Raw genomic sequence first — 26,683 nt, forward strand, 5'->3', positions numbered from 1 at the left:
CTTCCTCACTTCCTCCTTTTTCTGTTTTAAAGCAGTGTGTTTGTAGCTAGTGTTTAGCCATACAGATAACTGTGTGTTGATGTTCTTAGGACTGCAGAGGAGAAAGGCCTACTACTTAGATCAGAATTTTAAATTAGTGAAGTTTGCTTTTTTGGCCCACAGGGAAGCTATTACTAAAATGTGAAGTCAAGCCGCTGGGAAAGCTGATCTGCCTGGGAGGGCTGCTGGGCGCTGCCGTCACGGCCACCGTGGTTGTCCCTCCCTCCCTCACGTGTTTCCCTGCCTCCCACAGCCCCGCTGGGACTCTACTTCTCCAGGGACGCCTACTGGGAGAAGCTGTACGTGGACCAGCCGGCCGGCACACCCCTGCTCTATGTCCACGCCCTGCGGGACGTGCCGGAGGAGGCGCCCAGCTTCCGCCTGGGCCAGCACCTCTACGGCGCCTACCGCACGCGGCTGCACGAGAACGAGTGGGTCCGCATCCAGGAGGACACCGGGCTTCTCTACCTTAATCAGAGCCTGGACCACAGCTCCTGGGAGAAGCTCAACCTCCGCAGTAAGGGCGGCCCTGACCCCACCCCCACACCCCACCCCGCCCTCGCCTTGTCCTTCCCTAGCGCCCATCACACAGCTCCTAGACTCCTGCTGTGTGAGAGTGGAGGGAGTGAGGTGGGGCTGGCCTGCCTCTCTGACCAGCCCGTGAGGGAGCCAGGATGAGCTTGAGGACGACTGATGGGATTTTGGAGAACTTATGGGTAGTACTTGGGAGGCTCTTTCCATGCTGGCTCCAAATGTCTTTTCCATTTGGATTAACAGAGATGTGGGGTTGTAAGAGAAGAATTAAGAAAGGCTAGAAAAATCCCAAGATCTTGATTTAGCGGATGATCTGGAACTTGGTGGAGAAGCAACTGTTTGCACGGAAAGCCCACCTTACCATCAGCAGCAGGCTGCCCTTGGCACCTGGTGAGGACTGGGGCCTGGTGCCAGGTAGGAAAGTGGAGCAGGAGGAAGGCCTGGCCGGCTCCTCAGAGAGGGGTCCAAGCTGGAGTGAAGGCCACGTGTGACCCTGGTACTGGGAGGAGGGTGTTTGTGGAGCAGAGTTCTGCCTTGTGGCACCAAGTGGTGATCACAGCCCCACCTCCTGCTCCATAGACAGGGCCTCCCTGGACCCCCACGCCAGCCCTGAGCTCCTGTGAGTGCTGAGAGGCAGGCACTGTACTGTGAATGTACTGCCAGAGTGGAATTTGCCGAGGGTCTGAGTTTCATAGGGGTCGTGATCTGTTCATAACTAGAGAGCGGCCTCATGCACCTGCCAGCTCTAGTCAGGAGAGAAATCATGGTAACTGGAACAGAGAAAGTTTATGTGGAGAATTATTAACTGCAGCAAGGGACTGGAACAACAGAGGACACGCTAGGAAGAAGCAGAGAACTGATGAATATGGGAGGAGCAGATGTGAGAGGGGGACACTTCCCTAGGGCTGAGTAGAAGGCCCAGGAAGAGCCCCCGCCCCAGCTGAGATCCAGACGGGTTGGAGGGGGGTTGCTATGGTGCCTCCATGATGGAACTTGCCAGAAATCCGTCTCTAGGTGCTGGGGAAGTCTGTGTCTCTGCAGGGGAGGCATGGAATTCCCTGGTGGTCCAGAGGTTAGGACTCTGAGCTTTCATTGTTGAGGTCCTGGGTTCAGTCCCTGGTCGGGGAACTAAGATCCTACAAGCAGCAACACGGGCAAAAATAGAATAGAATAAGTGTTTTATTTTTATTTATTTTTAATTGAGGGATAATTCCAATATTGTTTTGGCTTCTGTCCTATTTCACAATGAATCAGCCATAGGTATACATATGTCCCCTCCCTCTTGAACCTCTCTCCCACCTCCCACCCAGTCCCACCCCTGTAGTGTTTTTAAAAGTGAGAAAGTGCCTGGGGCAGTGGGTGAGGGAGGGAAGGGAGGTCTCCTGGGGTGCCAAGAGCCCGCCTTGGGGAAGCACTCCATCTTAGACCCAGGGCTCAGGGCACCTCTCTGAGGAAGGGTATTTGAACTGAGACTTGGAATAACCAGAGAGGTGGGCCTGCGAGGTACCCCCAGGATGAGGGAGCAGAGCCACAGGGCCCTGAGGCTACCGGATCCCAAGTCCAGGGCCGTAGAGGGCAAGCAGGAGGTGGGGGCCAGGGCGGGGTGCCCAGCAGAGCCCTGCGGGCCGTGGTGAGGACTAGGCTTTGCACCAGCCCCGAGCTGCTGCCCTCTCCTCATTCAGGTCCCAGCTGGGCAGGTATGGCTGACGCCCCGCTGGGGCCTGACTTGTCTCTCTGCAGACGGCGGCTTCCCGCTGCTTACCGTCTACCTCCGGGTCTTCCTGTCACCCACGTCCCTTCGTGAGGGCGAGTGCCAGTGGCCGGGCTGTGCCCGAGTGTACTTCTCCGTCATCAATGCCTCCTTTCCAGCTTGCGGCGCCCTCAAACCCCGGGAACTCTGCTTCCCTGAGTCAGGCCTGTCCTTCCGCATCCGGGAGAACAGGCCCCCCGGCACCTTCCACCAGTTCCGCCTGCTACCCGTGCACTTCTTCTGCCCCAACGTCAGCGTGGCCTACAGGCTCCTGGGAGGTGAGTGCCAGCCGCATGGAGCCTTCCTCAGTGCCTGCCGAGTGCCAGGCACAGTGCTGCGGTTCCTCTGCATGAGCTGTCCAGGCTGACTCTGCACCACCCCATCATCCATTCTTTCAGAGGTCCGTGTGTATTTCATGTATGCAGGCCACAGGCCAGGCATGGTTCTAGGGACCGAGGATGAAACAGTGAACAATTCAGGCCCCGATCCCGCCTGTTGGACCTTCCACACCTGTGGCAGATGAAGACCACACAGGCGCTAAGGACGTTGGGTGGCCTCTGAAGGGACTAGGTGGGAGGTAAAGCTGAGAGGGCATAGAGTGGTGGAGACCACTGTCCCAAGTCAGGTGGCTGGAGCAAGGTAAAGGAGGGTGCCCAGCAAGCAGGGCGAGCTCCTTCGAAAGTGCCAAGGGGGAAGTGTAGCTGGAGGGGACGGCAGAAGCTGCTGAGGGCAGAAAAACTCAAGGGAGGGGGCAGGACTTCGTGGTGAGGGGACTAGGGAGCCACAGAAGGTATTTGCAGGGGTCGGGGGGGAGGGTGTCATTGACAGGATAAAACTTCCTTTTAAAAGGTTAGTCTGGCTGATGTGTTAGAAATGATTTGGGGTGAGTGGTTTGGAGAAAGCAGGAAAACAATTAAGAGGCAGGAGAAATCCTTGAGTGAGAGGATGAGGACTGGGGTTGAGGCTGGAAGCCTTTAGGCCACAAGAAGCAGGTAGGTTCTGGGCATGTTTTTGCAGGAAGACCCAGCAAGATTTCCTGGGGAGTTGAATGTGGGGTGTTGAGAGATTCACAAGGGGATCAAGCATGGTTCCAGGATTCCGCCTGAGCCACTGTAAGGACAGTGGACCTTGTCACAAGATAGTCCTAACATACAGTGGCCCTGAGGAGGCCACATGGATATGGGGTAGGGGAAGGGCACTGGATTCGAGTGGAGATGAGAGAAGGCAACTGAGCCACCGTGTGTGAGGTGCCATTAGACAGCTTAAAGGGGACTTAGAGGGGACGCTTACTATGCTGGACGGCTAGGAAATGAAGCCCGGATTCCCACCAGGTTGATGGCACCCACACATGGTCATAATGTTAGAGGAAACCTCAGTAGTGTAAGGAAAGTAGTCACTCACACTCCCAGCGTCCTTTCGTTTGTCCTGCAACAGGGATGGATGTCTTTGTACAAAATTGTCCCCAAAGCTTATGGTTTAGTGTGCTGCCTTTTTCACTGAAAAATAAAAGCTGTTTTTGTAACCATAAGTAATAGAGGGAAACATGTAATTCACATGTAATATGTGGCTTTGATGTGATTTTTCCACCACGTGGAGTTGACAGCCCTCCTGAGGTTGGCTATGGGGTGGTCACTGTTGACCTTCAAGCCTTCAGCTTTTCCCCCTTTCTGGGTCATTTCTGGAGGATGAATTCCAGGACAGGCTTGGGTTGAAGAGTATGTTGTTATTACTGGTCCTCCCTCACCAGGTTGCGATGAGTCATTGAAGTTACAGCAGTGTCTGGCGATGAACACACACAGCATCTCATCTTCTGGGGATTCCCTGTGGCTCAGCTGATAGAGAATCTGCCTGCAGTGCGGGAACCCTGGGTTCGATCCCTGGGTTGGAAAGACCCCCCCAGGAGAAGGGAACGGCTATCCACTCCAATATTCTGGCCTGGAGAATTCCATGGACTGTATAGTCCATGGGGTCGCAAAGAGTCAGACACGGCTGAGCAACTTTCACTTCACTTCATCTTCTGGCCAGGAAACTGAAGCACAAAGAGACAGAACCATCAGCCTCAGGCCACGCAGCCTGTAGGTGTATAGGGCAGGGATCCAAACCAGGCAGTCAGAAATACTTGTGTGTTAACAGGAAATCATACCAAATGTCCTCCATGTTGGTTTTCGAGTGGAATTGTGGCTTTTTTCTCATATTCTCTAAAATGAACATGTCTTGCTTCTATAGTAGAGAAAACTCCTAACAGTTTTTTGGAAAACCAGCAAACGCTAGGAGCTGGGTCTCCGGGCCTGCAGCCTGACTGGTGCCAGCCCTCGCCACAGAGGAGGCATGCAGGTTGTGTGAAGGGGCGTGCCCCTCCTAGGTGATCAGGTTGAGGACCTACCGGAGGCAGACCTCCTGGTCCCGGCTCTTCCCTATCAGCACCAGGGCAGGCTGCAGGCACAGCGAAGCTCAGAGCATCGTCTTCACTGCAAACTGTGCTTGGAGGCTGTGCTCCACTGTAGAGCTGCCGAGGGGCCGCGGCCCAGGGCCAGCATAAACCCCAGCTCTGTCTCCTCCTGCGCACTGCTCCCTGTGGGCCCCTGAGGAAGGCAGCTGGCCCTCCCCGCAGCTCGGGGTCACCCCGGGGTTGCTGGTCTCCTTGGTGCTCAGGTGAGAGTCTGCCTTTCCGCTGCGATCCGGACAGCCTGGAGGTGAGCACGCGCTGGGCCCTGGACCGCGAGCAGCGGGAGAAGTACGAGCTGGTGGCCGTGTGCACGGTCCGCGCGGGCGCGCGCGAGGAGGACGTGATGGTGCCCTTTCCCGTGACTGTGTACGACGAGGACGACTCCGCGCCCGCCTTCCTCGGGGGCGTCGACAGCGCCAGCGCCGTGGTGGAGTTCAAGCGGAAGGAGGTGCCTATGCGTTTGTCTGGTGCTTGTCCAGTGTCTGTCGTCCGTCTGTCGGGCATCTGGGTCCCTCCATTCGTCATTTGTCCCTTGGTCTGTTCAGCTGCCCATCTAGCCGTGCAGCCACGTGGCTGACCGTCAGTCTGGTTGTTCGTCTTTCATTCGTCCATCAGTCTGTCGGGGGTTTTGTTGGTTTCCAGGACGGCTGAGGAGGAGAGGGGACCAGCCCCAGTGGCGCCGAGCTGACCCCTGCCCTGGGAGGCGGGCGAGGGGAGGCCTCGGTCTGCTGGTGGGGTTGGGGGTAGGGGTGCCCAGCCTCTGACTCACAGCAGAGGGGCGCAGCTGTGCTACTGCACGGGCGGCGCGCGCTGCCCCAAGGAGACGCAGAGGACGTCTGCCAGGAGGGTGTTCCCTCCCTTGGGCTGTCAGCCCCTCAAGGAAGGGCCGGTGAGTGCAGAGAGGGTACTCCGGAGTGGAGGGAGACAGGCCGGTGGATCTGGCAGGGATGTCCCTGCGCCGCCCCGCCCATCGGGGCCCTGCCTTCTCTGGCCCGCGCGGGCGGAGCGTGACTGCCACCTGCTGGGCCCTGGACTGTCCTGCAGCCGGCAGGCTGGCGGGAGCAAGGGGAGGGTGGGGGTCGGATATGCGGTGGTTGCCTGCTTCTCTGGGCACCCGGGCAGCAGGTTTGATGGATGGATGGGCAGGAGGAAAGTACATGGCGTAGGGAAATGTCTCATGAGCCTGGCAGGGCAGCTCCATGGTGACACTGTGGAGCCTGGTCAGAAGTGAGAGCAGAGATGACCTGTGACTTTACTCAGAACCCCCCCTTATGACCCCATGCAGCCTGGGGTACAGAAGAAGCTTTAGGAGAGCATTCTGGTGGACACTGCTTAGGTCCCAGCTCTGTCGTCTGTCACTCCATAACACTGAGCTAACTCCTCCACTGTGCGGGGCCCAGCTTCCTCGAAGGAGAGCGGGAGTGCCTGCTCTGCACTGTGGGGACCTGAATGAGGTCTTCCACAGAGCACCAGGGTGTCTGTTCTAACCCATAATCGTGGGAAGTCTGGAGATGCCATCGCACCTGTTGCAGAGGTGAGGTGCAGTATCCCAGGAAGGGTGACAAGCAGGCTGACTGGGGGCCCCTTGTAGCTTGAACCCTGGTCACTGGAGCCAGCTCTGACTGCACACACTTGATCCACCTGTGGGGCACATGCCCTCCTATGGGCTCTGGCTTTCGGGGCCCTGACTGGCCCCATCTTCTTTGCAGGGCACTGTGGTAGCCACGTTACGTGTCTTCGATGCAGACGTGGTGCCAGCCTCCGGGGAGCTCCTGAGACGGTACACGAACACGCTGCTCTCTGGGGACGCCAAGGCCCTCCGGACCTTCCGAGTGGAGCACGCGCCCAATGAGACCTTGGCCCAGGCCAACGGCAGCTTTGTGCGGGCAACCGTGCACGACTACAGTAAGAGGGGACCAGTGGCAACCCACTCTCCTTGGGCAGGGCAGCACCCTGCACACATAGACACCTGTCCTGGCCCTTTCAACCCCAGGCGGCCACCCCTTCCAACCCTCTTCCCAGCCTTTGTCTCTGCTTGACGTACCTCGGCCACCTTGGTGGGTGTTTACAGGCTGTCCTTTCTCCCTGAACTGCCCCAAGGCCGAGGATGAGCCTGGCAGGACCCTGCCACACTACCCTGTGCTGACCGTGCCAGGGCTCACTGCATCACGTGTCTCCCTCTGGCCCCTGGCACCAGCTGTGCCACCTCCTAGGTGCCCAAGTGCCCAGGGATCCTTGACCTACCCCCCCACCAGCAACTCTCCACTAACAGGAGTTGATGTCCAGTAGCAGCTCTGTGCCCTCATATTGGAGGGCTCTGGGATGATTGTCTCCTGTCTGGCTTCTGAAATGTGCCCACCCTCAGGACTAAGCACCAGGTGCCCCAGGGCTCACCTGCAGGATGGAGTGTCATCAGTCACCAGCCCTCCGTGCCTCCCTTGCCTGCCCTCCTGCCTATGTTTTGTAGGATCACCTTTCAAATATGCCACTTGTGCTTGGATCCTTGTTTGGGGGCCTGCTTCTGGGGAACCCAGGATCACTGGTGCCTTTACCCCTTTCTGCCTGGCCTGATCCTATTTCCCGTCTTCTCCTTCCGCACCACGCCTCTGATGCCCTCTGTTCTGTGCAAGGGACAGCGTCGTCCTTACCCCTGCACACTCACTCCGTACGCTGCGTGCACCCAGAGATCCTCACCTCCTTTGTGCTCCGCTAAATGGGGGTCTGAGCCTCGGCACACGGCGACTGCTCGCGAGTGTGGAAGCTCCCGGGTGCTTGAGGCCTGTGGAATCTGAGGGTCCACAGGAGGCTGGCGCTGTTGCAAGAAGTTCTCAGGGGCCAGAACAGTCTTCCTGGGACCTTGATGGTGGTGGTGGTGGTGGTGGGTCTTTACGTGTGTGTGCCTGCCCCCGACATGCATTTTTCTCATACACATGCACACACACACACACACACACACACACACACACACACCCCCTCACTGAGGTTACCTCCCAGCTGAGGAGGGTCTTCTGGGCTCAGCTCAGCACAGTGACTCACATTTAAAATAGTTCAACCTTAGTGCCTCCTGCCAGGTCTGTTGTCTGGATACCGTGTGGGTATAAGTACGTGTTGTCACACGTATGCCCATGTGTCCATGGAATGCTTTGCAGGGGTGATGTGCAGCAGCGTGGGGCAGTGGTCTCCACCCTGGGCAGGGCCCCTGCCCATCATCACATTCCTCCACCCGCAGGGCTGGTTCTCAACCGGAGCCTCCCCATCTCGGAGAGCTGGGCTGTGCAGCTGGCCGTGCTGGTCAACGACTCAGACTTCCAGGGCCCGGGGGAGGGTGTCGTCCTCCTCCACTTCAATGTATCCGTGCTGCCCGTCAGCCTGCGCCTGCCCAGCGCCTACTCCTTCTCGGTGAGCAGGCGGGCACACCGCTTCGCCCAGGTGAGCCCCTGGCCTCTCGGCAACCTGGGGAGGGGGATGGAGGAGCAGGGACCCCCAGGATGGGGGTCACAGGGGGGACATGTGTGGACACCCCCTCCCTGAGCACACAGAGTGGCCCTGGGGAGCAGCAGGCACAGAGCCAGGGAGGCTGAGGCCATGGGAGAATGGAGCAGTCGTGGGAGGGGCTGGTGGGTTCTGTGGGCCCTTCTTTGCCCTCTCCCTTCTCAGCATTTTTACATTTTTTACTAATGAAAAAGCAATGCCAGGTGAATCTATGCCGACTTGGAAATACATTCCTGGTGAATGAAGTGGGAAAAGTACTTTGCAGAAGTATTGGTCTCAGGTGACTCCATATGTTCAAAACCAAGTTTTCATTGCCGGAAATTTCAAAGTGTGCAAGCGCAGGCATTAGTGGAGACCTCTGCAGGGAAAGACAGGGAGTGCTTCTACTTTCTGCTTTCTTGCAAGTCTGTTTTCTAGAGCTTCTTTTGCATTTGTCATCAGAAAATAGTGATTGGTAGTAGGAAAAAAAAGGGAAAGTAGTAAGAATTCATCAAAAGGATATAAGGGATAGACAGGAGTGATCTCTTTTCCTCATATCAGCCAGTGTTTAATATTTTGGAGCAGTTCTTTCTAGAATGTTTCTCTGCCACCCTTTTAAAGTTTACTTGCAGTTACAGCGAGCATATGACTTAACACACTGCATTCTCCAAATGGCACAGGTGTGGCCATGTCCCCTTTAGAATGTCCCATTTAGGATCATCTCCTAGGTGTGACAGTAGCTTTGCCAGTTTCTGTGGTTGGTTCCCATGCCCTCTCTGCTACTGGCAGCCACTCAGGACCCAGCATGAGAAGAGCCCACCCTTGGACACAGTCAGGCTCCCCACTTGAAACCCCCTGGCCAGGCCTTTCCTGGAGGCAGAGGGCAAGGGTGGTGAGAGGTGATGAAGCAGGAGGGGCCTGAGGGGTGTCCAGGGGGGCTGAGGCGGGCACAGGCATTGCCAGGGGTGTGTCAGCAGAGCCAGGCAGTGGGGAGGGTGATGAGGGCTGAGTGGGAGTGGAATCTCGGAGGGCGGGCCCTGCCAACCTCTGTGACGCCCCCCACCCCTGCCCACTAAGTCTTTCCCTGAGCCTGGACTCAGGAGGGTGCAGGGACCTGAGTCCCAGCCCGGCCTTACACACGCTCCTGTCTATCACCAGCCCCCCGCTTAGTATTCATGATTGAAGGTGGTGACCTCAGGCAATTCTGAGGATCACAGGAGAAAGTGGAAGTGAACCCACTCTGTACAAGGAAGTGCTTGGAGCCCAGGAGGTGGTTTTGTTGTGGTATCAGGAGTGGGCTTGGTGGAGCCTGGCTCTGCCCTGGGCTTGAGCAAGGCTGAGGAAGGGCCTGGCCTGTGGCTGCAGGCAGGGGGCCCTGTGCCCCCACTGCCGCCAGGCCCCCAGCCCTCTGCCTTGACTAGTCGGAGCTTCTGATCTCAAGCCTCAGCAGCCCTAACTCCAGCTTGGGTGGTGAGGGAGGGAAAAGGAGAGTTCCAGGCCCCAGTGACCACTGCGGCCATTAGGCATTCCTTGAAAAGTATCCCTTCTCTCCCAGGGGTTCCGGCCCAAGTCTTAGGAGGCTGTGGGTCCTGGGTGGGACAGTAACCCTACTGTGTGAATTGTGGCCCAGGCGCCGTGCTCTGACTGACCAGGCAGGTGACCCAGGAAGGACACTAAGGATGGACGCTAGTGGTCCCCAGAGCACGACGGGCCTGCCCAGAGGAGAGGGAGGTGTGTGGGAGGCATCCAGGCAGCCTTTGTGCCTGAATGAGGGAGCAAGTGAGGGGTGAGCCGGGCAAGCCATCTAGCACCTCCCTGGAGGGCGAGCCCCTGAACCAAAGCCCAGTACCCTATGTTCTTTCCATCTCCAGCTCCCAGGAACAGGGGTGAAGGGTGATGTCATGGCCTGGGCAGGGCCAGGTCAGGCAGGCAAATGGGCCTGCAGACTCCAGGGCCATGGAGGATGGGGAGATTGGGGGCTGCCATCTCTGGGCTGAGTGGGAAACTGTCCTGGGACTCAAGGTGGCACGGAGCCCCTCCAGCCACTCTCCCAGGTGGTCCAGCCACCTGGCTAAGGGTTCCCTGACCCCATGCCTAGATCGGGAAAGTCTGCGTGGAAAACTGCCAGGAGTTCAGCGGCATCCAAGTGCAGTATAGGCTGCAGCCCTCCAGCGCCAACTGCAGCGCCCTGGGGATGGCCACCGCGGCTGAGGACACCTCGGGGACCCTGTTCGTGAATGACACGGAGGCCCTGCAGCGGCCCGAGTGTGCCCAGCTCCAGTACACGGTGGTGGCCGCCGAGAAGCCAACCCGCCAGCAAGCCCAGGCCCTGCTGCTTGTTACCGTGGAAGGGATGTGTGAGTGCCCGGGCTGCAGGAAGGGTCCGGGTGGACGGGGCGTGGCACAGCCTCGGGCTGCTCCTGCAGAAGGGTGCAGTCCTATACCCTGTCACTGACCGGTGGGCTTCCTTGAGCCCCCTTCTCTGTAAGAGGAGAAACGAGCACACAGCTGCACTGGGAGGGTGACAGGGAGGAAGCGTGACGCAGTTCAGTCCAGCGTGGCCCCTGCTGCCCGTCGCTTCTGTCAGTAGGTCCTACCTGTGCACTCGCTTTAGGGCTGCCAGGTACAATATAGGCCTCAGGTGGAGTGAATTTCAGGTAAACAGCGAGCAATTTTTGTGGTGTGAGTACGTCTCATGCAGCCTTTGCAGTGTGTTAGAAGACAAACTCCCTTATGTCCCTGTGATAGTATAGTATAGGGCCATATTGACACAAAGCAGGTATTCACTGTTCTCTGAAGTTCAAGGTTAACTGGGTGTCCTGTGTGTCCCTGGCTGAGTCTGGCCACCTCCCATCCCCACCCCATACTCAGCCCCCTAGCTGCCCCCGCTGTGTGACTGTGATGTCCCCCTCCCCCAGCAGCCCCGCGCCCCCAGACTTTAGTGACTACCTCCCTTCTGGGCTCAACTCGGGGGGACAGCTCAGCCAGTGCTGCCTGCACCCATGGGTGCCCGTGGCAGGCTGGCCCCCTGTGACTGCTTTCTGCCACCCTTAGACGTGCCTGAGGAGCCTGGCTGCCCCCTGTCCTGCGCGGTCAGCAAGAGGCGGCCCGAATGTGAGGAGTGCGGCGGCCTGGGCTCTCTGACGGGCAGGTGCGAGTGGAGACAGGGAGACGGCAAAGGTAGGCCCCGGGCAGAGCCTGGCGGTGGGGAGCCTGGTAAGGGCTGAGTGGGAGTGGGGTCTGTGCGTGCGGGCCCTGCCAGCCTCCACGACACCTCGCACCCCTGCCCATCGAGTCTTCCCCTGTGCTTGGTCCCTGCTGTGGCTCCCGATGCCAGGAGAGGGTGGTCATGAGCGCAGGGAGCAGGGAACTTTCCAACTGTTGTCACCAATGGGACCACAGGCGCCTGAGGCTGAACTCGCTCTAGACTTGAGAAGGTTGGGGCCAAAGCTGAGATGCATGTGTTTTCTTTTTGCTGCTGCTGCTAAGTCACTTCAGTCGTATCCGACTCTGTGTGACCCCATAGACGGCAGCCCACCAGGCTCCCCCGTCCCTGGGATTCTCCATGCAAGAACACTGGAGTGGGTTGCCATTTCCTCCTCCAATGTGTGAAAGTGAAAAGTGAAAGTGAAGTCGCTCAGTCGTGTCTGATTCTGAATTTCTGTATTGGTGCTCAAACCAGATGGTAATTAACGTGTATATGTCCATTTCTCTACCCATATACACATAAAAACACATGCAGTTGTGAAAGCAAAAGTGTTAGTCGCTCACTCGTGTCTGATTCTTTGTGACCCCGTAGACGGTAGCCCGCCAGGCTCCTCTGTCCGTGGAATTCTCTGACAGGAATACTGGAGTGGTAGCTGTTTCCTTCTCCAGGGATCTTCCCAAGCCAGAGACTGAACCCAGGTCTCCAGCACTGCAGGCAGACTCTTTGCTATCTGAGCCTCTGTATTCACCCAATGCCTTCTTTTTTTTAACTTTTTATGAGATATTGGAGTATAGTTGATGAACAATGTTGTGTCCGTTTCCAGTGTACATAGTGATTCAGTTATACATATATGTGTGTATATTCTTTTTCAAATTTTTTTTCCATTGAGGTTTTTTTAGAATATTGAGCAGACTTCCAGGTGCTATACAGTAGGTTCTTGTTGGTTATTTTAAATATAGCGTGTGTACATGTGTATCCCAAACTCCCTGACTACCCCTTCTCCCCACTCTTCCCCCCATTTGCCAAATGCTTTGCTTTTAGACACATAGTTCACAGACCCTTTTTGAAGATCAATATTACTGTGCATCCAAGAAGTAGAGGAATTAAGGTAGGGCCACCTCATGCGATGAGTTGACTCACTGGAAAAGACTGATGCTCGGAAAGGTTGGGCGGGAGGAGAAGGGGACGACAGAGAATGAGATGGCTGGATGGCATCAGCGACTCTGTGGACATGAGTTTGAGTGAACTCCGGGAGTTGGTGATGGACAGGGAGGCCTGGCGTGCTGTGATTCATGGGGTCGCGGAGAGTTGGACATGACTGAGCGACTGAACTGAACTGAACACCGTTGACACGTCATTTATAGTTGGCTTTACTTCATGAAAACACAAACCTTAAAATAATTCAAAATATCCAAAACGGTCTTCAGAGAGGCTCTACCTGGGAGGTCCCAGCCCAGGGGATGTGGACCCAAATAGGAGGGATCTGAGCAGGCTTGGGTGTGGACAGCGACTGGCTGCCAGCTGGGCCCGCAAATCTGAGGGTCCCACCCACAGTGCGTCCAGGAGAGGGTCCCAGCCTCGTCTGGTCTCTCTGGCCTCTCTGATGTGAGCCTGGCACAGCTCTGGGACTGCCTGGCTCCTCCGGCCCTCACCATCCTGGCTGCTCTGAACCTCAGGGATGCCCTGCTGGTGCGGCTCTGTGTGTGGTTCTTCTCTGCTCAGATCTCAGTTTGCTCTTCCTTGCAGGGGATGGGGTGGGGTACAGGGTTGACCTGGAAGGCCCTGGGGTGCAACCCTCCTGGCTCTGCAGTCCGAACAGGGCAGCTGCTCCCTTGTGGTCATAACTGCCCGCTCTGTGTTGCAGGGATCACCAGGAACTTCTCCACCTGCTCCCCCAGCATCAGGACCTGCCCGGATGGCCACTGTGACGCCGTGGAGAGCAGAGACCCCAACATCTGCCCCCAGGACTGCCTCCGTAAGCAGCCCGATGAGCCTACACCGTGAACCTGAGCAAGCTGGAGCCTGGATTGGGGGGCGTGGGGGGGAGGTAACGATTCTCACCTGCACTTCAGCCAGACCAGCCGAGTTCCTGGGTTTTGAGTGCCGAGCCCTTTCCTAACATTTTGTTTGAATAAAGGCGCTCCTCCCCCAAAACTCGAGCTTGCTGGCTTGATCCACACTCTCCAGTGTTGCCCTGACCAACTCATGGGGCACGACTCCCTGCCCCCTGTTTTGCTGACTGCCAACTGCCCCTGCCACCCCTTTTCTGCTTCTGAAAAGTAATCAAGTGTGGACCTTGGCCAGGGCCCAGGGCAGCCTGCAGGTTCCTCCTCTCGCCCGGTGAGTCCAGGGAGCTGGTTTGGGGGCCCATCACGCTGCGACTGGGGCTTCCCAGATGGTGCTAGTGGTAAAGAAGCCCACCTGCCAGTGCAGGAGATGCGCAGGTTTGATCCCTGGATCGGGAAGATCCCCTGACGAAGGGCCTGGTGACCCACTCCAGTACTTCTGCCTGGAGAATCTCATGGACAGAGGAGCTCGGTGGGCTACAGTCCGTAGTGTTGCAAACAGTCGACATGACTGAAGCGACTTAGCACACACACGTGCATGCTGAGGCTCCTGCCCAGGGTGACCCAGACTTCTGAGCTCACTGTGCTCCCTGGGCCTGAGAGTGCTGACATCAGGTGGGGAGGGGCCTCTCATGATCCTGTCTGGTGGTCCTGGCTGGCCAGGTCCCCCTGGAGGCTGAGAGTGGGCTGCTGAGTGGGTGGTGTCTGTCCCCAGGGGGCGGCAGCATCATTGGTGGGCACGAGCCTGGGGAGCGCCGGGGGATTAAAGCTGGCTTCGGTATCTGCAACTGCTTTCCTGAGGAGAAGAAGTGCTTCTGCGAGCCAGAGGACAGCCAGGGTGCGTTGCAGGGGGTGGGGGGTGGGTGCGCACAGCTGGCCGGGGTCCCCACGCCTCCCTGAGCCTCCAGGAAGCGAGGGAGAAGATTGCAGGAAGGAAGAGAAACCTAGGAGACCTTCCTCCTTCCCTGGGGTCTTGGTTCCCCCATGTGTGCAGACAAGGAGCTCGCTTAGGACTGCTAAGACCGCCCTGTGGCCCGGAATTCCTTTTTATATTTTATTTTTTGCAAGGCTTGTGGGATCTCAGTTCCCTGACCAGGGATTGAATCTTGGCCACAGCAGTGAAAGCACCCTGTCCTAACCACTGGACCACCAAAGAACTCCCTGGCCTCAAGTTCTATAATAAAGATTGGACTGGAAAATTAGTTCTTCCACCAAATAACTCAGCATTTCCTCAGACTGTCCCTGTGTAGGGCCTTTCCTGGGCCTGTGGCATTGGCCAGCTGGGTCCCCCTCCCAGCAGCCTCCAGGTGCTTCTTCTAGAATGGGGGCCCCACTGAACACATGGGGAGCTTTTCTGGCATTTGGGTGGTCATTGCACGGCCCAGATCCTGGGCCACTTGTCTTTCCTATCCACTGTATATTGAACATAAAGAAAATACAGAAGACATTAGAGCACAGGAGAAGAGTGCTCCTCCCACCCCCAGGGCCCCTGAGCCTCTGGCTTTAGTGCAGTAGTCCAGTGTTGGGGGGGGGGCAGGTGCAGGTGTGCACAACCTCTGGTGTGTGACCTCAGGCAGGCTGCTTATAAAGACTCATTCCTTCTGGAAAAGGGTAATAACAGTCTCCTGTAGCAAAAACATACAGAACAGTACCTGCCACGGGTCAGGATGTTGGCAGGCAGCTCACAGCAGCCACTTCCTGGCTGTCACAGGTGTGGCTCTGTTGGGTATTGGGGTCCCCCTTCTGTGGTGTCCTCTCTCACGGCCCCTGCTCGCCCACAGACTCCCTGTGTGATGAGCTCTGCCGCACAGTGATCACGGCGGCCGTGCTCTTCTCCTTCATCGTATCTGTGCTGCTGTCCACCTTCTGCATCCACCGCTACCACAAGAACGCCCACAAGCCGCCCATTGCCTCGGCCGAGATGACCTTCCGCCGACCCGCCCAAGCCTTCCCGGTCAGCTACTCCTCGTCTGGCGCCCGCCGGCCCTCTCTGGACTCCATGGAGAACCAGGTCTCGGTGGACACCTTCAAGATCCCGGTGAGGTTCTCCATGTGGCAGCAGGGCCAGGGAGGCAGCCCTTCCAGGGAGCCCTTTGGGTAGCCCCTGGTCTTAGGCAGCTGGGGAAGGGGTGGGGGGACAGAGGGTGCAGGGCCCCTGGGGCTGTTGCATCCTTGCCCACCGGGAGGACCTTGTGAGCTTCCAGCCGTCCTCTACCTCCACTGAGCTGCCTTTTAAGGAGGGCAGAAGGCAGGGGTGGGGCGGAGAGCGTGAAGCAGGGTAGAGAAGGATGGGCGCTAATTTAAATGACAGATCTGGGCCGTTATGCTCCAAGGAGAGGGCAGCCCATGCTGTACCCGCCTGAAATCTCTCCTGCAGAGGCCTCAAGTGCTGAACTCTGCGGGGAGGCCCTGAGGAGGTGTGTGTTTTATTCTCACAGGGTAGAACCCCCTAGGGCTGGAGGCCGATGTTCTGCCTTCATTTCCACAGGTCACTCTGTTGGGGAGTCTGTTGGGTAGGAGCCCCGTGATGAGACACTGTCCCCATCCAGACGAGAGAGACTGGCGGCGGTGGGGGGGGGGGCCGGCTTGGCACGGTGGCAGCGGCTGGGCGGGGAGTCTGTCTGTGGCTTGGAGAGTGGGGGCGCTGAGAGGCCTCTCAGGCGCCTATGGGGGATCCTGGCCCCAGGACTCTCTGACTGGCCTGCCAAGGGGGGAGACTCAGCCCGAGCCACCCCTTCCAGGGCGTGGTCTGGGCCCGCGGTCAGTGTGGGAGCCTCAGACACCACCTCCTGCCCAACCTGTCTGCCCTCCAGTGTGCTTGCTGAGGAGACTGAAATGCTCCGGGGACTGGGGGCTGCTGAGTGATTGGAACCTCCCCACCTGCTGAGTGATTGGAACCGCCAAATTCAGGAGGGAGGCCCTGTGGCCACCACATCTGGGAGTGTCCCTTGTGGCCCAGGGACAAGCCATTTGATTCCGTTATATTCCTTATATATTCCCTGGCGGTTTGTGCTGAGATGCATAATGAGAGTGGTTCTTCTGTGGGAGGGGGCCACGGACCACTTTTGGCCTCCAGCCCAGAGTGCAGAGAAGCCAGAGCTGGGCCTGAGGCCCAGGGGGCCACACTGACCAGCTCTGAGGTCTTAGACACATTATTCGACCCTTTGGCCTTAGTTGTGTTTTACATAAAGTGGGGAGGACACTGTGGGTTTTTAGCACTTTTAAAGAGAAACAAATAAATGATATCCCCTCTTAGCCTAGTCTGTGTGTGCAGTCAGCCGTTATCCAGTGCAGTGTGGACACCAGGGCGGTGGTGACTGTGTTGTCACCTTTGAGCCTGACTGTGGGTTCTTGGTGGAGGAGGAAATGGCAACCCACTCCAGTATTCTTGACTGGAGAATCTCATGGACAGAGGAGCCTGGTGGGCTACAGCCCATGGGAGTCAGACGCGACTGACTCTTTTGCTACTTAAAGAACAAACAACATGGGTTCTTGGGGAAGCTGAGACACCAGGACGCCTGGGGAGCTGTCTGGAAGGCGCCCCTGGCCATGGTGCTGAGAGGAGGCTGCCTCTGCTCCCAGACGTAAGAACACAGGGCTCTGATCCCTGGGGGGCAGTGGGTCCCCAGTGGTGGTGTGTCTGTGGGCTAGGCGAGCCTGGCAGGCACATCATAAGCAGCCCCTGGAGCCACGCCCATACCCAGCCGCAGCGAGACTTGGGGACCTAGGCACCCGGTGCTAACAGGAGGGCAGGTTCCAGACAGGCTTCAGCATCCCAAGGGTTCAGGTCTTCAAGCCAGCCTTGGGGTCTGGGAAGGCCCCACCCCAGAGGGGTCTTCAGTGGGCATGGTGTGTTGGGAAGGCCGGTGTGTGCAAGTTCTGGGCAGTGGCTGGGTTGTGGGGGGAGCAGACTCTTCCACATGTTGGCAGGGAGGGGTGGGGGGTTCCTGAGGGGCACAGTGGTAACTTTCTAGTGGCTGCCACACCAAGAAGGTGTCCTTGACACCCCCACCTATAGCTGGGAGTCCAGGGCTGGTGGGCAACTGGGGCCACAGGTGCTGCTTGAGTTCTCTTGGAAGTCCTGGAGCCTGGGCCGCTGTCAGTGCCTGGTGTCCAAAGCAGAGGAGGCGCCTTGAGGCTTGGGCCTGACTCCCAGGGAAGAGGCTGTGCTCCCCTGTGAGCACCTGTGGGTGCTGAGTGAACCCTGAGTCTCACTGGAGATACCAGGCCCTGGGCCCAGGGTGGCCCAGGGCATCTGCAGCAGATGGAGGCCAGCGAGGGTCAGAGCATACAGAGTCCAGCCGGTCTGTGGCAACACCTGCCTTCCTGTGGGGATCGCATCTTGTCATGGCACCTCAGGACCTGACTGTGGGGTCTTGCCCTTGGACATGGTGACTGTCACGGTCATCTGCACACTGGAGCTTGTCCGTCGGCTCTTGCCTTCTTCCTCCCCTCTTACCTTCGCCATCTCCCTTCCCTCTCTTCTTCCTTCACACTCAATGTAGGAGGATCCCAAGTGGGAATTCCCACGGAAGAACTTGGTGCTTGGAAAAACTCTGGGAGAAGGCGAATTTGGAAAAGTGGTCAAGGCCACAGCCTTCCGGCTGAAAGGCAAAGCAGGGTACACGACTGTGGCTGTGAAGATGCTGAAAGGTACCTGACCGGGCAGTCCACAGAGGGGGCTCTGCCACTCACACCTGCGGGGGCCCCAGCGGGTGGATGAAGCCCTTGTGACAGCAGGACCCGCAGTCAGCCTCCTGCCTCCCGAAGAACCACTCCCCCACCTCTGCTCTTCTTGAGCGGCTGCAGTCTAGGGACCCCCACCATGGATGATGTGGGCTGGTGTGGTTCCTGGAGAAGCGGGGTAAGACATTCCTCCCTCGAAAGCTTCCAGAGCCGTACTGCTTCTGTATCAATGTTGGGTAAAGATGGGAGTTTAAATTAAAAGCACTTTAGTTCAAAACTGACAGCTCTCCCCACCTGTCTGCCCCATTCATTCCTTTTGCCAACGTCCACTGAGGTCCTAGTGAAGAGACCACCTGTAAGGACTGGCCCCTGCCCCCCAGGGCCCTGTCTTGCCCAGTGCCCCCTGGCCCTTAGCGGGCCAGCACTGCCTTAGTCTTGCCACAAGCTGGGTATTCTCACTGCTGCTTCTCGGCAGGGACTGGGTAGACGGTCCTCTGCCATGGCCCAGCTCTGGCTCAGCTGGACCAACTGAGGGCCCAGTGGCCATGTGGTGGGCACATTTTGGACTAATGAACACTGCTTTTCAGCAGTCAGGGAGCCATGTGGTGCCAGGTACTTCTGTGTACTTACCAAGGCCCTCAGACTAGGGTCGCCCCTTGCCTATGAGACCCTAGCCCCTAAGACAGCACAGTGAGACTGGCCCTGGGTCACCCACATGTGGTCCAAAGGGTTCCAATGCCCCATCTCCCAGCGGTGTTCTCATTTCCGGACAAGTCTGCAGCCAGAGGCGGTGGCACAGCTGGGCAGTGGGATGTAGGGCCATGACCCAGGAGGACGGTTTGGCCCGGAGACCTCCACAGCCAAGCTGCTGAGCACAGCTCTCTCTGCCCTTGGGACAGACGTGCTCAGCGTAGCAAGAGGACTGCCGTGAGGCCTCATGGCCTTCACCCTTCTCCAGGGCCTCACACCCCCATCGCCAAGTGCTTGGTCAGCAGGTGTTTGGGGACACCAGGGAGTCCCCTTACCTCCCCAGAAGGGTTAATGGAGGTGCCCTTGTGCAACACTGTCTCTGCGGGATGGTGATTGCAGGGACATTTGCGTGCATAGCCCAGCCCAGAAGGCTTTCCGTGGAAAGATGTGCTCTCACGAAAGTGCGCTCCTCCGGTTCTTACTCCCTGGAGGCACTTGAGGCCCCTGTTGACCCTCCCATGGGCTGAGAGTAGCCCCCAGCAGTGAAGTCCTGGCAGGCCTCAGTCTGAACCTGGGTAGGATGTCTGGGAAGGAGACGAGTCTGTGTAGACCTCTCGTGTGCGTCTGTGACCCAGCAAGGTGGTAGCAGGGGCTTTGCGACCCGCTTTGTTCCTGTGCGTTTCAGAGAATGCCTCCCCAAGTGAGCTGCGAGACCTGCTATCGGAGTTCAACCTCCTGAAGCAGGTCAACCACCCGCAAGTCATCAAGCTGTACGGGGCCTGCAGCCAGGACGGTAAGACTGGCCGGGGACTTGCAGCCGCTGGGCCCAGGCCAGGCGCTCCAGGTCACTCCCTTCTGCATTCTCCCTCTTCCCCATCCATTTCTTCTTGGGCCTCTGTCCTCTCTGTTCCCGGAAGCATGGTCTCTGAATCTGGCCCTTGCCTGGAACTTGTGTGTCAGTGGACCATGAAGGGTGCCACAGGAGTGTTCCCTGGGCCTTCCAGGGCTGCCACGAAGTCTCTGGCGACATCTTGGTTGTCAGCACCCTGCCCCAGGCGAGCCCCTAAGATAGGGAAGTCCAGAGATGATCAGTGTCTCCTACTGGGAACCTACTGGGAACTAGATACGCCATAACCTCCAGGTGATCTCAACCCCACCCCAGCCTGGGGTGGCAAAGGCAGCGGCAGCATCACCATTTTTCACATAAGAGCATCTTGCTCTATTGGTCTTCCAAAACTGCTTGGCCACCCTGGGGGCCTCCCACTTTGTGTGTGTGTGTGTGTGTGCGCGCGCGCGTGCGCGTGCATGTGTGTTTGGGGTGTGAGGGAGATGGGAGGCCGACAGGGAGAGAGCAGCAGGGACACCGGTCAGCACCAGTAGCACTCAGGGCCAGGCCTCGGGCTGCAGGACTGTGGCCCAAGAGCAGGCAGGGCAGGGAGAGAGGGTAGCCACGGGCAGCCCAGAACTTCTGCCTCCATCAGCCATCCCCAGACCATACTGTGGCAATACCAGGGGTACAGAAAGGCCTGACATCTGAGCAGCAGCGGTTATTTCCCAGGGCAGCTCCAAATGCAGTGACTGCTTGCCCTGGGCACCCAGGAAAGAGGTTGTGGTCAACCATCCAGGCAGCTGGCTTTGGAATCCAAAGCCCCTGCAAGATGGAGGAGCTTCCCAAGTGGCGGTAGTGATAAAGAACCTGTCTGCCAATGCAGGAGACGTTAAAGACTTGGGTTCAATCCCTGGGTCAGGAAGATCCCTTGGAGGGGGACATGCCAACCCACTCCACTATTCTTGCCTGGAAAATCCCATGGACAGAGGAGCCTGGCGGGCTCCAGTCCTTCGGGTCACCAAGAGTCAAACGTGACTGAAGCAACATAGCGCTGCAAGATGAAGAGCAGAGTGATATGAGAGTGAGCTGGGGCTTGAGTCCTCAGGCTGCCGGAAGTGATTGCCCCGTGCTGGCCCAACTTCCGCCTGCCCAGGGCCACCGAGGCAGCCAGCCCACGTACCTACCGCTCTGCCCCCAGGGCCGCTGCTCCTCATCGTGGAGTATGCCAAGTACGGCTCCCTGCGGGGCTTCCTCCGAGAGAGCCGCAAGGCGGGTCCCGGCTACGTGGGCAGCGGGGGCAGCCGCAACTCCAGTTACCTGGACAACCCGGAGGAGCGGGCCCTGACCATGGGCGACCTCATCTCCTTCGCCTGGCAGATCTCACGAGGGATGCAGTACCTGGCTGAGATGAAGGTGCGTGCCACCCCAGCCCTGTGCCCCCTCTGCCGGCGATGGGCCCGGGTTTCAGGGGTTCCTGCTGTTGTCTTCCCCGCAGCTCGTCCATCGGGACTTGGCAGCCAGAAACGTCCTGGTAGCCGAGGGCCGCAGGATGAAGATCTCAGATTTTGGTCTGTCCCGAGATGTTTACGAAGAGGATTCCTACGTGAAGAGGAGCAAGGTACCAGGTCCTGGGGTGTGTTGTCCTGAGGGCAGAGAGCAGTGATCAGGGTGCCCACAGGGTGGGGACAGATTTTGATCTGAAGAAGATAAAGCAGGTTGTTAGAGTGGAAACTTCCAGTCCTCATCCCCGAACTCTTCCCTAGTCCTTGGTCCCCAGAGACCCAGAGCAGGACTCAGTCCTTCTCTTCCTCACAGCCACACCGTTTGGGAGCTGCCCGCTGGGGAGCGGGTTTCCCACAGCTTCTCTGGCTTTTCGTCACTGTCACTTCTAAAGGTCGCCCACCACTGCAGAAATAATGGTCTTCTTGTCTGCAGTTGTTCCTCTCACTGCTGCAGAGTGAAGGTCACTGTTTTACTTTCTGTGTAACTTTAGTCCTTCACTTGGGGAAAAGAAATGAATTAAACCCAAGCTTGCTAGTCGTTCTTCACAGAAGGGAAGCTTTACAGCACGGATGCTTCTGGTCCAAGGGCCTAGGCAGCACTGACTATGTGAGTTTGGAAGGCGATCAGGAGGGTCCTGGAGACAAAGTCCAGAGTCGCAGTGTAGAGATTTGGGAAGCTTTTTCCAAGTCACTGAAACAGGTGGTTCGGGGCCCTTCTTGGGAAACCTGGTTGCCTGGTGTGGTCCCCTTCCCTGTGACACTGGTCCTGACTCTTGGTGCCGTAATCCTCTCAACCCCTCTCCAGTAGCCTCCCTGTGAGACTAGACAGGGCAGATCACAGGCCCCTCAAGACACAGCTAAGCTGGCATTCAGAACAGATGCTGCTCAAAAAGAAAACCCCAGAAAGCCACGACACGCACTTCAGCTCTGCTCTGAGGGGCGAGAGAACCCCAGGTGCTCCCGGGGCTGTGAGGATGACGTTTGATTTCTTGGGGGGTTTCCGTGGTGACAGCCTGTCTTAGAAGTGCTAAAGGGGAAGTGGAGAGGGTGCTCCCTACCCCATGGAGGGGGGTGGATGGAACTTCCTGTTGATGCACTGGTCCTTGGGAAGGCCCTGTGTCACCCAGCAAGGAAGCACAAGGTGCCCAAGCTCGGCCCCTGAGAGCACAGCCTGTGGGTGGCATTGTTAGAAACATACACCCTCGAAGCAGTCACACTTCATGTAGGGTATGAATCCTTTTTTTTTTTTTTTTAAGGAATTATAATAAATGCATTAAAATCCAAAGCAAATGCCTTTTTTTAAAAATTGATTTGTGCCTTGAGGCTGACCTGTTTGCTGTTGTTTAATCAATCAGTCACATCCAGCTCTTTGCAACCCATGGACTGTAGCCCAGCAGACTCGTTAATGCCTTTCTTTCACTCCCTCCTTAGGGTCGGATCCCGGTCAAGTGGATGGCCATTGAGTCCCTCTTCGATCATATCTATACCACTCAGAGTGATGTGTGAGTCTGGGTGTTGCCTTCCTGGGGTGGAGGTTACACGCACGCACCTGTCTGGGCAGCTCCACTGGGGAAGAGAGCTGGCCTGAGTGCCTGTCAGCTCATTCCAACCGCCCAGAGTGACCTCTCCAAACTGGGGGGCTGCAGGTGGGGGAGCCTTGTGTACTCACACAGCAAACAGCAAGGGCCCAGGCAGTCGTTCTGAGTGCCACGGTGGAATGCACGAGGGCGTGAGCCCTGGCCGCAGACCCTTTCGCCTCCCCCACCTCCCCTGCCCTCTCTTTGGGCATCTCAAAGAGATGTCCACAGTCCCCGCCGAACAGTTCCCTCTCTGTGGGTCTGAGTATGAGCTGGCTTCAAGCAGGTCCCCGGGGACTGGTCCCCACCCAAAGACAGGTTTAGGGCGGGGTGACCTTGAGAGGGTTTCTGGTACCCCAAACTGCTCCAAGACCAAAACTCAGTCTTCCAAGTCCAACTACATTCTCAATTGTTTTCAAAACCACAACAGACTTGTTTGCAAATGTTCTGCTGTAGATAGCCTTGCATATTTTGGATAAGGTAGGCTGTGAAAAGGCAGTTCTTAAACAGTTTTAACAACTGTGTTCTGATGACCAAGTTGACTGTAAAAAAACCAGAAATGCAGGGGAAAGCATAACGAAAAGACTCAAAGTCACTGGGACCCCACCATCCCTAAATAACTAGAGAAGGCAATGGCAAGCCACTCCAGTACTCTTGCCTAGAAAATCCCACGGATGGAGGAGCCTGGTAGGCTGTAGTCCGTGGGGTCGCTAAGGGTCGGACACGACTGAGCGACTTCACTTTCACTTTTCACTTTCACACATTGGAGAAGGAAATGGCAACCCACTCCAGTGTTCTTGCCTGGAGAATCCCAGGGACGGGGGAGCCTGGTGGGCCTCCGTCTATGGGGTCACACAGAGTCGGACACGACTGAAGTGACTTAGCAGCAGCAGCAGCAGCAGCAGCAGCAGCAGCAGCCCTCACAGGCCTTGCCTAGAGTTGTCCGTGGCATGCAGGTATATATTCTTTATTACTGTAAGCAGGCTTGTGTGATAATGCTGTTTTGTGATATGATTTTGTTTCCACTTCACAGTAAATTTTCCCTCACAGTTAGGTATTTTCCCGTTGCAGTGTTTTTTCCTTTTAACATCTTATGAAACTTTCCAAGCACACAGAAAAGGTGAAGGGGTTTTGCAGAGTGCCCCCGGTGCCCCATGGCCTTGGTTCCACATGCTTTTCACTGTACTCATTTGCATTCCCTGTGCTGTCTTTGATGCTGCAGAGCTTCACCTCAGGGGTCAGTCGCCTGCCCCTTTGGGGTGTGGGGGCTGAGCTTGGGCAGCAGCTTGTTGGGGGGTCGGGACGGGGCAGGCAGACACCTGGTCCCACCTCCATTCCACTTCCATCTGTCTCATCAGCCCAGGCTGAAACTGTGGGCACTTGGACCGCTGTCTATACGAGGAACTCGGGTCCTGTTGCTGCTCAGGGAGAGGATATCTGGAGCGCTGAGGGTGCCAGAGACCCAGTGCAGCCACTCATTGGCCCTCTGGTTCCGCAGGTGGTCCTTTGGTGTCCTCCTGTGGGAGATTGTGACCCTGGGGGGCAACCCCTACCCTGGGATTCCTCCAGAGCGGCTCTTCAACCTTCTGAAGACAGGCTACCGGATGGAGAGGCCGGACAACTGCAGCGAGGAGATGTGAGCATGCTTTCTCTGGTCCAGCCTCCCCAGACACTGATGCTGCGGGCTTCAGCAGGGTGGGGTCACGTGCACTCATCCTTTCCCGCTGCTGGGCAGCCCTGGGTGCCAGCCCCAGGAGAGCTGGGCAGCTAGAAGGGATGGGCTGAGACAAAGGCACAGGTGACAGAGAACCACCCTTGGGCACAATGGCAGATGCTGGGGACCCAGATGCCACTGGGGGCTGGGTGGGCCTCCTGGGGGGACTTAGAAGGCTGAGGGGGAGCAGGACCCCAGGAGAGGTGGTGTTAGGATGAGGGAGGGAACAGCTTCAGTCCAAGGCTGGAGACCTGTCCCAGGGTGCTTGGGGAGGGGCAGGTAATTCAGAATGGCCCCAGGGGTGCATACAGGGGAGCACCCAAGTGGAGACACCAAGGCAGACAAAGAGCAGGCAGGTGGCGCCTGGACTTCAGCTTGCAGGCGCCAGAATCTTGTCATCACATGGTGGTTCCATCAGATGATCCTTGGAGGACAGGTTGAGAACACATGCGAGGGGGTCGCCCATGGGCAGAAATGCACTGGTCCATTCATTCTACAAGGTCTGTCACGCACCTGCCACGTGCCTGGCTCGGGGCTGTGCGAGTGCAAGGGTGAGTAGGTGCCGCTTCCCTGGGCACCCTCACTGGCAGGCACAGGCCCAGCACTCACCCACAGGGTGGCCCCTGTAGCCCTGCCAGAGCCCCAGGGGAAGGAGGGAGGTGCAAGACAGCGTGTGCTTGGCAGGTGTTTGTGTTCATACCCAGTTCATCCTTCGTAAGAGTTTTAAGGACTGGCATTTCTGCGTTAGCTGCCATAGCTAGCATGGCTGGACCACAGCGCCAGACACTGGGAGCCCCTGCTGACCCACCATACCCTGAACCAACTCAGAGAAGGATGTCAGTGACACAGGAACAGCTTTGGGGTTTGGGAACAGAGCCTCTGGGGCCCAGGGCACACTGTACTGGGTGTGGTGGTTGTGACTGGGCAATCCTTGCTGGATTGTCACCACCTACCTGTTTGTCCTACCAGGTACAGTCTAATGCTGCAGTGCTGGAAGCAGGAACCAGACAAGAGACCAGTGTTTGCCGACATCAGCAAAGACCTGGATAAGATGATGGTTAAGAGCAGAGTGAGTACCCGGAGCCAATCCCTGGTGCCACCTCGCTCACCCCGGTTCGTGGAATTCCCAGTGCAAAGGCAGAGTGTGGCTGTGCAGAGTGAGATGGTCATGTCGTCTCTGGGCGGGGGCCAGGGGGGAGGCACGAACCTTTATCCTTCATCCAGGGCTCTTGGACTTGAAATTAGGAAGAGACCAGGATTTTTACCTTGACACTTAGGAAGAGCCCTCCCCAGACAGGGATGGGAAGAAGATATTCCAAAGCCGAACAAAATTATTTTCAATACTGGAACTTGAGGAAGTAGAGTTGGAATGAATGTGTCCTAAATTCAGATTCTATGAAGGGTCTGGCTAGGGGTGGGAAGTGAAGGGAGCGGGGGACACTTTGACAAAAAACAGCCCACCAGCTGCCTCTGAAGGACTTCTCACCATAGACACATGTGACCTGTAGGAATGTGAGTGCCAGCATGCCAGGGCTTTTGAATTTTTAGGGATGTTTAGATTTCCCAGTTTTTATAGCAATTTCCAAAAGCTCGGTGCGGGCCAAACAACATGTCCGTGTGCCTCCAGTTTACGACTCCAGGTGATGGAGGAAGTCAACACAGTTTCCACTAATATTGATTGGGCAATGGGCTGCCTCCCGTATTCTGTCTTAGATGCTGGGGATGCAAGTAAAGAAAATAGACACAGACCTTGCTTGCCCTCTGGTGGTTTCATCCTTACATTGACACAGTTACTGAAAGTTGTCATTTCTCCAAACATGGAAAGCAAGATGCATGGCCTGGGCCCCTTGGAATAAAACCCAACCTCAGTGTATCGTTTGGGCAAATCCTATGATTCACCCTAAACAGAGGTAATAGCCAATGCCTACAGACAGCTTTCCTAGCACAGTGCTGCGAACCAGCCAGCCAGAAACACTGGAAGCATTCTTGACACCTTTAACCAGGGCAGTGGAAGTAGGCTGTCCTCACAAATCATCCTGCTTGGGAGCTGAAGCCTCTAGCAGCGTCTTATGCAAAACCCACACCGATGACTCAGATTTCTTTGGTCCTGACTTGATGTTGGAGATGGCAGGAGTGCCTGGAGGGAAGCCGGGAAGTGTGGAGCAGATGGG

The 26,683-nt window shown here is 57.1% G+C and overlaps 1 protein-coding gene across 1 annotated transcript in view; it reads left to right on the forward strand.

Moving 5' to 3' along the window:
• Positions 1–26,683, forward strand: part of RET (ret proto-oncogene) — a 51,934-nt gene that overhangs the window by 21,121 nt on the left and 4,130 nt on the right. The window contains exons 2-18 of the mRNA XM_055425711.2: positions 293–556; positions 2,314–2,601; positions 4,976–5,217; positions 6,479–6,674; positions 7,999–8,198; positions 10,339–10,597; positions 11,295–11,420; positions 13,313–13,423; positions 14,230–14,352; positions 15,296–15,552; positions 18,020–18,167; positions 19,576–19,683; positions 20,918–21,132; positions 21,215–21,337; positions 22,653–22,723; positions 24,297–24,434; positions 25,482–25,581. Of these exons, the coding sequence (XP_055281686.2) occupies positions 293–556; positions 2,314–2,601; positions 4,976–5,217; positions 6,479–6,674; positions 7,999–8,198; positions 10,339–10,597; positions 11,295–11,420; positions 13,313–13,423; positions 14,230–14,352; positions 15,296–15,552; positions 18,020–18,167; positions 19,576–19,683; positions 20,918–21,132; positions 21,215–21,337; positions 22,653–22,723; positions 24,297–24,434; positions 25,482–25,581 (2,969 nt within the window). The remainder of the gene's footprint in view (positions 1–292; positions 557–2,313; positions 2,602–4,975; positions 5,218–6,478; positions 6,675–7,998; positions 8,199–10,338; positions 10,598–11,294; positions 11,421–13,312; positions 13,424–14,229; positions 14,353–15,295; positions 15,553–18,019; positions 18,168–19,575; positions 19,684–20,917; positions 21,133–21,214; positions 21,338–22,652; positions 22,724–24,296; positions 24,435–25,481; positions 25,582–26,683) is intronic.

This window comes from Moschus berezovskii, chromosome 12 (genome assembly GCF_049115385.1).
Source record: "Moschus berezovskii isolate FMDL1 chromosome 12, NW_MosBer_1.0, whole genome shotgun sequence".
Taxonomy (NCBI): domain Eukaryota; kingdom Metazoa; phylum Chordata; class Mammalia; order Artiodactyla; family Moschidae; genus Moschus; species Moschus berezovskii.